We start from the raw sequence: 12,585 nt of genomic DNA, 5'->3' as shown, positions 1-12,585 counted from the left end.
CGGTGGTCTCCGAGCTCAAAGTCAAATCCCTGGCCCTTCAGGTATTGGAGCACAAATAATCAAATAAATGCCAAACAACACGATTACACATATGGCAACATTGTACAACTATTCTCTTGCCTCTGGATACTTCCCTGCCCTCTTCAAAACATCGCACATGGTCCTAATCCCAAAACCCAACAAACCCTTCTCCTCTCCATTCTCTTAACATGCCGATTTTCCTTCTGGGGGTATTTTCGAAAGGTGTCTGAGCACATCCTTTGCCGAGGCCTGATCAATTACCTACAGGGAGAATCTCTTCTGTGAGACTACCAGTTCGGCTTCAGGATGGAGCGGAGTACAGAGTATGTCATTTCCTTGATTGTCCAATGGGCCCAGAACCCAATGGACGACCTTCCCGGAAAGGCAATCATGGTATGCAAGGCGAAGACATTCGACACTGGCACGAAGGTCTTAAGTACAAACTGTACCATTTCTTCGACTTTGCCTTGTCGCTCACGCGGTTGCTCTGCAGCTACCTGGACAACAGATCAGTTAGAATAAAATGGCAGGGCTGTCTGTCCCAACCCTTTGTACCTGAGGCGAGAGTACCGCAGGGTTCGGTCCTTGCCCCAATTCTCTACTACCTGTACACCAATGACATCCTAGAGCCGCCCTACCCTCGTAACCAGGCCCTCTCTCATACGTGGACGGCACCAACCACCTCAGCGGACACAAAACACTACATGGATCAATACACATCATGCAAGACACACTAGACGGGGCACATGCACAGGAGCAACAGTGGCGCAATGAGATGAATGTGTCGAAGTGCAAAGCATTATACTCCCATTGCAACACAAATAACAAAACAATCGCTAAAAAAAACTCTCATAAGAAGCAACCTACACATTCCAGCTAAAGGCCAGGCCACCGTGTTGAGAAGCACGCTGGACCGTGGTCTGATCTGGGGACCATACCTCCGCATTCAGAGCAAAATCTAAAGCTACAGTGGGAAAGCGCAAGCGTTTTTCGATTGCGTTCATGGTCATCAAACGTCGTCTGTACTCAGCAATACTCAGACTGATACTTGTGCCAGTTTTCTGGGTCGAACCAGATAGCAAGAGCTTCTAACAATTTCTCCCATCAGAGCTTTCAGAACGCCTCTCTCCGATTCATTATGGACACGAATGTTGGCCACTACGCCACGTGGCCAACATTCGTCCATTTAACCAACACAAACGCACCCTGCACGACAAACACTTCGAAAGACTTCACGCCAGACACAAAGGATTACAAAGGAGGAACATGCCGACAGGAAAACTTTTGGTCCATAAATAGGTCCATAACACGAACATATGATACACCACATCACACCAAGGCCACATTTTAGACTACTTGTTATCTACAACATTCCCTCCACCACTGTATATAGATCAGCGGACGATAACGCACCCTTTTACTAGCTTAGACTGATCGTGACCAGACGTGCCGTAATGTGCCGAGTGCTGCCTAAGTACCACGGACATGAGTCCGTCTGAAACCAGCGGCAAGCGTGAGGAAAAGTAGTAGGGGCTCAGTACACGTACTTTGGCTGGCCGGGATCAGTCCTCACTGAATACTTTCATTTATTTTGTGCGCTCTAGTTATGCCTGTCCTCGTCTCGCCGACGAAACGGTTCCGCTATTTCAGGAGACCTGTCTCGTCGACCGGAAACAGGCTATGAATCATACATTTTATCATGTTGTATGTATATTACATTGTATGTACATCAGCATAGAGCAGCAACCCTCTCTGCATGATACACACACACACACACATACACACACACACACACACACACACACACACACACACACACACACACACACACACACACACACACACACACGCACACAAGCACATCGCAATTATAAAACACGACCACACGCACAAACATCTACATACACCTTCACTACTATTGAAATTAATTTCATTTCTAACATTACTACTGCATCTTCTCATTTCAGTTTAGCTACCACTAAGAATATTTCCATCTTTCTGACTGCCCGTACGACTAAGCCTCTGACTCCGTTCCTAATTTTGTTGGTCGAGATGTTGTTAACGAATATCCCCAAAACATTTCCCTAATTACTGATGCAGGCCTCTAACTCCAAGTCTCCTGCAAATGTCTCCTGAGCCACGACACATACAGTCTAATAAATATCCCTAAAGTTTCCAGTAGCAATAGCCCCCCTTAATACACAAGTATATTTTCATTTCCCTACAGACTAACCCCCCCCCCCCACACACACAAACACCGATTCAGCGTGAGCGGTTGTTCTTTTCTAGGTACATAGCGGGAGTTGGTGCGGAGGAGCAGGAAGAGAGAGCCGGATGCGTCACGATAAGGGGAGGCAAACTCGGGTACGGGGGTACGGGGGCGGAGTTGAGGAAGAAATATGTATAGATAAACAAAATGAGAAAATGAAACAAATGATCGGTTAAGGAAGGTGGTGAGTGGGAATTACCACAAGAACGGCTTGTCCGTGGCCATATTGTTGAAAAGGCAAGGCCTCGTGGACTGCATTGCAACCTTATACAATGCTTTCAACGGTTATTCTAACTTGTTTAGTTTCTTTTTTATAATTTCATTCATTCATTTATCTATCTATTGGTTAATTAGTTTCTCTATTGATATCAGAGATGATTTTCCAACATCAGGGAGATAACTAACCCATGGTCGGACTCCGCGAGCTGGCTGAGCGTTCGGAGCTTCTGCGCCTGCGCAGGGACGGTGATGAAGGCGATCAGGTTCCCCATGTACGACGTCGAAATTACCAACGCCGCCAACCACCTTAGGAGAGAGAGAACATAATCCTAGATATAATTATATTGTCTCGCATAAATCTTTGGCTGAGAATTGTGATGAAAATCGTGTGGCTTTTACTGGGAGTCTTGAAACACCCGAGTATCGCTCTCTAAACGTTAAAAATGGGACCTTTCGCAGTGAGCAAATTGATACCAGACACCGCCAGATTTTGTAATTCTTGCCGGAAAATAAATACTTTTTTGGGCAAGTTTTATAACCTTACAGAGGTGTATCGCTGTACATTATTGTGTCTGAAATTTAAGTCAATTAATTTCATGATTGCAAACGGCATATAGCATTGTTTGAGCCTCTATTTATAATCACAGATGATATTCGTAAAACAGCCTATAATTGTATCAAACCAAGCAATTTGTCATTTTCTACCGACTTCAATGGACGTATACTGATATATACTTTCATTTGAATGCACCAAGCAATAGGCAAATCCATGTAATGTATCGAAAATATAATTTTGCATCGAAGACTTAATTTTTTCGGTACGATAAACTTTGTCTTAAGTTATATATATTTTTTAATCTGACGTGCAGTTTGCCACGGCACACGTAAAATTAGTCATATTTGTTTGAAAATAGCTCCCAGCAGATCTAAGAGGCTATTCTTTACAAAAATGTCGTTAACTTCGTACGTCCGCCACCACTGTTGTTATTTTTTATCTCACTGATTATCTTCATATACAGGACGTGACAGTGATATCCATTATTTTTCAACACTCTCAGATAAAATGCACAAACCGAAATCAATATCCTCTTATTTTTACTGCTCATAGTTACTTCAGTAAAAATAATTACCTATTTTTAGTTTTACCTTATAATTAAATTAACAAAGCCTTATCACACACCAGTAAGTAAAAATTATAACATTATGAGTCATGTTTTTAATTTTAAATACATTTATGCAGCAATTTATGGCGTATCTTTTTTTAAATATCGGTTTCCACATTAGCTAAGTCACCCCTTTGCCTCGTGAAATCCGAGACAATTGAAAATTCAAGCGCTAATAGGAATCTACGAGCCTGACTGCAAAAGGTCCCATTTGTAAGAAAAAATTTCCGTCCTGACGTTGCAATCGGAATGTCGAAATATGAAAATTAGTAATCTTCTTTGAAGTTCCACATATCTTGTCCTACATATTTTGATATTAGGAACTATATGGTTAAATAAATTATAAGTATATTACTTTTTATCATCAACAGTATGAAAATATATGCGAATATATACATCGAACATAAATCACTGTTGGCATCTATCAAATGGTCGGTACTTGCTGGGACTGGTCAGCCAGACAGTCTAGGGCAAGGGTTCTCAGCCTTGCTTGGCCCATTCACCCCTTTCACCATTTGTCAGAATGTCATTCCCCCCTCCTTTCCAAGATTGTCTGTTTCAAAAGGTGCATTCTAAATAATAAGCAAATATTACTAAAAACCTTTTTATTTTTTTCCAAATTAGTATATATACGAGCAACTACTAGTATATATACGAGCAACTGCTTTCCTCACCCCGTAAACTGACTGTGGTCACAATTCACCCCCAGAAAACCCAAAATTCCCTCCTGGGGGTGAATTTCACCCCTAATGAGAACCCCTGGTCTAGGGGAACGACAACAACCACATCATCCCTGCAAATTTCTTCATCTCGTCTCTCCTTCTTTTACGCTTCCAATCTTGTCTGCCTAGCCAGTAGTGCATTTGCTCCATCTACCATTCTATTTTCTATATATTTGTCTTGATTAATTCCCTTTCTGGTCCTTCATTATCCCCATAATATTCACACTAGTCTGCTCTCTTACCCAACTTGCCCTCTTTCTGTCATTCAGTCTTATTGTTGTGGTCATTACAACATATACCCCGCAACATTATTCCCGACATCGTTCTCTCCGTTGCCTTCTGGACATTACTTAGCATTTTCTGCATCGCCTCTGCCAATTTTCGAGTTTCACACTCGTATATCATGGTCGAGATGATAGAATGATTGTAAACTATATGTTTCAGGCATGCAGGAAAAGTGCCTTTCATGATGCACCTATATTCACCATACACTTTATATCACTGACATGATCATAAGTCAGTTACGATGCCGGGATTTCTGGTGGTTTATTTGTTGTTAGGGTGAAGACTATGTGAGTTGTTGTTTTTTCAAGCCTGTTAGAATTTTATGCTTTCAGGACAAGTTCAAGGTATTTGTCAGGGCCTTTATTACTTTTGGGTAAAGATGGTTGAAACCTTGTCTGGGTTTTTCGCATGGGAGTTTTTAAAAATCATATTGTATTTTCCACATTTTCGTTGAAAAAAGGGAAGGGTGGCGTCTGTCTGGTTTTATCTTACATATTCTAGTTACCTTCCTATTTTCTTGAGTTTTTTAGAAGTGTTTGTTAATGTTGCAGTGCTCCTCTGGTGATAGGGTATTTCTTCGATATGCATTTTTATTCAAAATATTTGACAACACAGCGAGATTGCTTGTATTTCAATAATCTAGGAACCTACCAGACGAGGAGGAAGGGTCGTGACCCACGCGACAGTGGGACCTTGTGGGCGGACTGGTTCACGACAGCCCGCAGCAGAAGCAGGATTGACGGGATAACGCCGAGTCCTGCCAGGAAACGCCGCATTTGTTACTTGAAATAATAATGATTTATCCTTAAATGAAATAATAGTAATAATGATACTACTACTACTACTACTACTGATGATAATAATAATAATAATAATAATAATAATAATAATAATAATAATAATAATAATAATAATAATAATAATAATAATAATAATAATAATAATAATAATAATAATAATAATAATAATAATAATAATGATAATAATAATGATAATAATAATAATGATAATAATAACAATAAATTCAATAATAATAATAATAGTAACAACAACAACAATAAGAAGAAGAAGAAGAAATTCAATGACAATGATAATAATAATGATAATAATAATAATAATTACAACAAAAACAACTATAACAATAATAATAATAATGATAATAATAATAACAATGAAAAATATCATAGATAAGTAAATAAAAGGTTAATATAAAATAGTTTGATAATTATCGAATCAGCATTTATGATACTCGGCTTTCGAAGGAATCGATGTGCGCATGCGCAGGTCCACAAGAAGTACGTGGGAATGCATATCCAGGCCCATTTGCACGCAATGCCTTACTGTAGTTAATTGGGTGACTTAATTATCTTGCACCCGGCAATCTCGGAACTAATTCCATTTGCAGTGCTTAAATAACCCAAACTACGCTCACTCTATGCAAGAACTCAGGATATACGCTCTCGCCTCGCGAATGACCCGAGATCGAATCCCCGTGATGGGCATTACTGCTCCATACATAATTAAACCTCGTCAGGGTCGTGTGAAGCCTCATCCAGACCATGCACACCCAAAACCTGTCCTCGATATTACATTAAAGGTCCTCTCTAAATGTGGACTACGTCTCTGACAGAGGACCTTCTCTCCTAGATACCTGCTTAACTTTGCATGGCATAGACGCTATTCTAGTTCTTGAATATGCATCATCATCAATTAGGGGAACATGCACCACGGAGCTCATTGCTTCACTTACACTCCGGCGCCAGTCCCCACGTGGGTCTCCCCGAGCAAGCTCCCATGCAGACACTTCCTTCCCACTTCAAATAACTTTCGCAAATATCTACAGATAGCACATGTCTGAGACAGAAGACCTCATGCGAACACAATTCTTCCTAGAAGATCAACTTGCAGTCACCTCCACTTCGACGTGGCCTTACCGTCTAGATCAAGTGTTCTTACAGTAGTACCTCACTACCCCCAAGGGTTATCGAAACCGATCGATTCCTGAGGGTATCCAAAAAAGCATCCTGGATGACATTAGATTAATAATTTCGTGTAAAAACTATACTTAATCCATTTATTTACTGAAAACAGAAACAAAAAGAATCCCCTAGAATTCAGCTGTTTATTCATAGCCCCCCCCCCTTTTTTTTTTTACAGTGAATTAAAGTTAGAAGGCGGGGCAGTAGGTTAATTGGAGAGGGGTTTTCAGGTTGACTTGGAGTTGAACTTTGGGGTAACGGGGCTGAAACTCTTTAAGGACCACTGGTTTAGGCGCTTTGACTCGTGAATAGTTAATTGCAGCCAACCAGAGGGGCCTGTAGACAGCCACCCCTCCTAGTCTCACACTACCGGTGGGGTATCTCAGGAAAGACCCTAGGTTAACCAAACTTAGTTCACCCTGCATGGGATTTTTCAAGTTGAACATTTCAGGCGATTTTATTCGGCAGAGGCTTTCGAATAGATCCACAACAACATGCGTAAACAACCATATGCATATTCATAAGTTGAGGATCCTACACCAGGAGGCGCGCAGCTGCGTCCATGGCCGTCACTTCTGACCTATGCGCTTGGACTATTGGGGCAGGTCACTGCTGAGAATCGGAGAGGAGCGCAGATTCGAACTCCCGAATAAGCGAATGCGAGACCGGCACGCTTTCGATTAAGCCACCAAAGTACATGAAGTGGATGTGTATTTTGGATGTTGTAGTGATTTATAGGGAATAAACAAAGTTTCTTGATTATTTCTGTTACTGAAACTGTCACCGGAGAGTGCGTTTTCATTTCTACACGACGTAAAACCCACCTTTGAACCCCGATACATCCAAGCAAAGCGTCAGAAATCAGACTCACCCCTGCCGACGACGATGGCGAAGAGAGGCGCCATGAGGAGGATGGTGGCGAGAAGTGCGGTCCAAACCGTCCACTGGAATGGGTAGATGAGGGAGAGCCAGCGAGGCAAGGGTGGTGGCGTCTGCAAAGCGTAAACAGAATCCACGAATGAAAATTGTGGTGGCGGTGTTTGGGGGGACACTTCCGTAAGGGTATTTACGAGGTATTGCTAGGTGAGTGAATTGGCTATACAATACCGGTTCTCGACTACCGATACGATGCCAGGAGACGAAACGGCGAAGAAGCGTAGATGGAGGCACCTGTGGAAGTGGCTCACGGCTACCAAGGGTATAACGAGGAAGACGTTCCAAGAAGATAAGGTGTTGGCAGCTAGACTAAGGGACGAGCACAGTAAAACGTTCCCTGGGTTGTACACTGACATCAAGATCTTTAACGTGAAAGCGTCTATACGTGAGTTCCAAAGGAAGGTGATCGCATTCAAATCAACTCTAGAGAACGATAAACAATTCGAATATAGTGACGATATGTTTGACGGATTGGAATATTCGGACGATATGATATCTGATGAGGATTCAGAGGCGTTCATGTGGCATTAATTCTCAGTTGTATTCCTGCCAAATAGAAATCGTTATGAAAATTCCATGCTTTTAATGTCCTAATTATTTTACATACAAATACAAATTTCATTAAAAACAGCTCGATGGGCAGGGCGCGAAGCGAGCAGCGCCGCAGGCCAAATGTCCATGACGAAGCCGGCGCTTGTAAAAAAAAAAAAAAAAAAAAAAAAAAAAAAAACTTCATTCATTTGATCATTCCTGAATGTTTTAATTTCCCTCACATCGACCCAAACTTTCTTCAACATAAACTTTTTTTCTGTAGTTTTGCACATTATAGATAAAAGATTACGAGAATTAGTTTTGAAAACGAGGTTTGCCCACGTTTAAGAAATTACACACAAAAATGTAAGGTAACAGTTAAAAAAAAAAAAAAAAAAAGGCACACTTCATTCATTTGATCATTCATGAGTGCTTTAATTTCCCTCACCCCGACCCAAACTGTAGTTTTGCACATTCAGAGGAAAAGCCCTGTATGAGGGCAAGCAGGGTTAGTAGTTTAGAGTTCCAAAGCAAGGCCTGCTTAAGGGTAGTCGTTTCTGTTTCCCTTGTCGATTTGTGTATTATTCCTATCTACCTCAGAAGTACCTCGAACTAGTGTGACATGAACAGTGAAAGACCCATGCTTAAAATAGAGAGAAAATAACAAATAGACGAAATATGAGTAAGAGACAAGATAAAATATGGTGTATTATGGTGAACATTTCGTCTGTGATCTCCTGTGGTTTGTGCTATCTCATGCTTGTACGGCTATAGTAAGAAATAGTGTATGAATTTCCATAGTGTATGAGGAGTAGTGAAATATATATGGAAAATCAAGGTTAGTTTAATATTTCATTTCCTATATCCTCTCTGAGTAATTGATCGCGATGGGAACCTGTCAGAACCGTTCCCAAAATATTGCAACAAACATCTAGGTTCGTCGCATTATCATTATTTATTGCCATTTTTATCATCGTCATTATTAGTACTATTAATACTAATATAATTATCGTCATATTCTCCTGAAGAGAATACATTTCTGTCACCTACCCTGAGGGTAAAGGAATATCCGTCGGTGGCGTACAGGAACGAGAAGTCGACCGCACCGAACCTTTCGCGGTTGATACCGAAGTTGTTGATGGTGAAACTTCTTTCCCTCCTGTAGACGAGACCCACCATCCCCCGCCAAGTACCGTTGGTGAACTCGCCCCAGGCACCGTCAGGGGGGATTTCGTCGTAGGTGAGAGTGAACCAAAATGCGCGGGCCATTTCCTCAACCATAGTGTATCCCAGACCAACCGTAGCATTGTCTGTGGACAAAGTAAAAAGACTTCGAGATTCAATATATATATGTAGTTCACGATCTCTGCACGTAAATTCACCTCCCTCGCCTCATACATCTTCTCAACCTCCTGGAAACCACTTTGACACTGGATAAAATCACTGGCTAACGTCGATTTATATAATAATTACATTCGCTTCGGGAAATAAGACACATGTCATCACGCGGAATGCGACGGTTGACTGACTGCATTGTGACGTTATATAGTTTTTTTTTTCTTATCATCTCATGAGACTTTCAAAACATCCTGAGGATTAGATTGTAGTCTCAAGATCTTTTCTGATATCAATCTAAAACATTTCAGAGAGCCGGTGCGAGTCAGCAGCCAGACCGATAGACCATACGGGCTCAGAGCCATTCCGGGTGGTGCATGCACAGATGGACCCCGGATTTTTATACATGAACATAATCTCTTGCGGGACCCTATTCGTTGACCGAATTGCTTGTTATATTATTATCAAACCACACAAAAACCCACATTTAAACAAATGAAAATGGAAAACATACAAATTAAATATCACCTAAGTCTGCACGCAGTTCGTTGTTTGAATGTCAGTCCGCTAACGATTTTCATTTGTTACGAAAAACGTTCGCCATTTTGACCGTATAGCACGCCACCCCTGCTATGATGGTATAATGGTAGTGTGTGCGCGTGGGCAAGTGTGCGTGAATAACACTTGCATTGTCAGTCTCGTTCGTGATGACATGGAATTAAAAGTAAAAAGTTAATGTGGTTGAAAAAATATTAAGATCTGCACTGGGGACCATTCAGTGTGTGTGAATAACACTTGCCCACGCGCACACACTACCATTGTACCATCATAGCAGGGGTGGGTTGAGCACAAAATTCGTGTATACGTATGTGGCTCGAACATACAAATGTAAGAAATTGTACTCAACTTATATCTCTCTTGATGGGGCAGTGGTTAGTCACTGTTACTTTGATACGTCTGAGCTGAGGTTCGAGCCCTTGGCTTCGCTTCGTATCAGTTTCCGTATATGTCTCCGACGAGCGCATTGTCAGTCTCGTTCATGATGACATGGAATTAAAGGTAAAAAGTTAATGTGGTTGAAAAAATATTAAGATCTGCACTGGGGACCATTCAGTGTGTGTGAATAACACTTGCCCACGCGCACACACTACCATTGTACCATCATAGCAGGGGTGGGTTGAGCACAAAAATCGTGTATATGTATGTGGCTCGAACATACAAATATAAGAAATTGTACTCAACTTATATCTCTCTTGATGGGGCAGTGGTTAGTCACTTTGATACGTCTGAGCTGAGGTTCGAGCCCTTGGCTTCGCTTCGTATCAGTTTCCGTATATGTCTCCGACGAGCGCATTGTCAGTCTCGTTCGTGATGACATGGAATTAAAAGTAAAAAGTTAATGTGGTTGAAAAAATATTAAGATCTGCACTGGGGACCATTCAGTGTGTGTGAATAACACTTTCCCACGCGCACACACTACCATTGTACCATCATAGCAGGGATGGGTTGAGCACAAAATTCGTGTATATGTATGTGGCTCGAACATACAGATATAAGAAATTGTACTCAACTTATATCTCTCTTGATGGGGCAGTGGTTAGTCACTGTTACTTTGATACGTCTGAGCTGAGGTTCGAGCCCTTGGCTTCGCTTCGTATCAGTTTCCGTATATGTCTCCGACGAGCGCATTGTCAGTCTCGTTCGTGATGACATGGAATTAAAAGCAAAAAGTTAATGTGGCTGAAAAAAAAAAAAAAAAAAAAAAAAAAAAAAAAAAAATATATATATATATATATATATATATATATATATATATATATATATATATATATATATATAATACGAACAAGTGAAAATCTTCTAAGTTTATTTTGCACGCGTTCGTGCCAGAGTTGCCACATGCCATCAACAACGACGCTCACCTTTGTTATGCTTATTCATCTGTGTTAGGCAGGCTTGACGGCAAACTGTGATGAAGAGAGTATTGGTTTTTATTAGAATGAGAGTCGGGCGCCAATGTAGTTTGGCTTGCTCTGAGTGCGAGCGAGAAAATTAGGGATGTGGGCGACGAGGGAGGTAACGACTGTGAGTTTCAAGTCGTGTACCAAGACGGTCTAGTTCTTCGTCTATTCCGTCCGGTCTTATATACACGAGTCAAATCATGATCCGTGCTCTTAATTGGCGCGAGGTCAGAGTCAATGCCTGGGAAGTCAGACACAAAACGTTCTCATGCCACTGACTCAACAAACTGGTACCGCACGTGTGTTCCTCAAAGAATCGTTGTCCGTCTCACGTGGCCAGGCGAAGAGCTGGTTGAGTCATCGCTGGGACCGATGCTGGTACTGCACGTGAATTCCTCAAAGAATCCATTGTGCATCTTCACGTGATCGGCCGAGGAGCTGGTTAGTCATCCTTGGGGCCTGGCAGGGTCCGTCTTAGGCTGGTGAACTGCACGTGCGTTTCCTCAGAAGCTTTGTTTGAGTTACGCGGCCTGCTGTGGCTCACGCGGCCAGGCGGCACATGTGTCACACGGTTGGGCCCACGATCGATTCCTTTGGATGGATCTCAGGGGTCAAAAGTCCTGGGACGGGACCAGGACGACTCCTAACAACCTGAAATTCTATTTGTTGCACCCATCCACCACCTTTGTTTTCCTCTTATCTTAGCTCCTCGTGGATGAAGGCCGCTTCACTTGCTGTGGATGTGCTGTGGCTTGCTGCACTGCTTTTGATCTGGGCAGTAAACGATAGACAGGGATGACCGTTCACCCACTAGGAGCTAAGATGAGGGGGAAATAAGGGTGGTGGATGGGAGTGGGTGCGTGCCTTTGATTTGGTTACGTCCCTTATAAGGGAGGAGAAGCCCTTGGTATATAGTATAATAGTACTTGTTGGTAACAGTGAATTGTATTTGTAACAAAGGAAATGATGTGGCCGCTCGAAAGATGCAAGCCCGAGAAGGTCCCCTCACTTTGGTTCCTGTACAGGAAGGGGAAATCGTCGATCCAGGAGGCCAGGTGAAAGTTCTTCCCGTGGAAGTTCCGGAATCGGTCAGGGAAGGTCTGAGCAAAGGTCAGTGGACGAGACTCGTAATAGTTCTGCAAAGGATCAAAATAAACATATATA

At 41.9% G+C, this 12,585-nt stretch overlaps 1 protein-coding gene across 1 annotated transcript in view; it reads right to left on the bottom strand.

Moving 5' to 3' along the window:
* Positions 1–9,413, bottom strand: part of LOC143036545 (ionotropic receptor 21a-like) — a 13,470-nt gene extending 4,057 nt beyond the window's left edge. The window contains exons 1-5 of the mRNA XM_076204032.1: positions 9,176–9,413; positions 7,530–7,650; positions 5,185–5,254; positions 4,714–4,869; positions 2,696–2,815 (exon numbers count right to left, since the gene is read on the bottom strand). Of these exons, the coding sequence (XP_076060147.1) occupies positions 2,696–2,815; positions 4,714–4,869; positions 5,185–5,254; positions 7,530–7,650; positions 9,176–9,406 (698 nt within the window). The 5' untranslated portion in view covers positions 9,407–9,413. The remainder of the gene's footprint in view (positions 1–2,695; positions 2,816–4,713; positions 4,870–5,184; positions 5,255–7,529; positions 7,651–9,175) is intronic.
* Positions 9,414–12,585: the final 3,172 nt, after the last annotated feature.

The sequence above is a fragment of the Oratosquilla oratoria genome, chromosome 2, assembly GCF_046742065.1.
Source record: "Oratosquilla oratoria isolate Oo_2021 chromosome 2, ASM4674206v1, whole genome shotgun sequence".
Taxonomy (NCBI): Eukaryota; Metazoa; Arthropoda; class Malacostraca; order Stomatopoda; family Squillidae; genus Oratosquilla; species Oratosquilla oratoria.
This window is presented reverse-complemented; position numbering and strand designations above follow the sequence as displayed.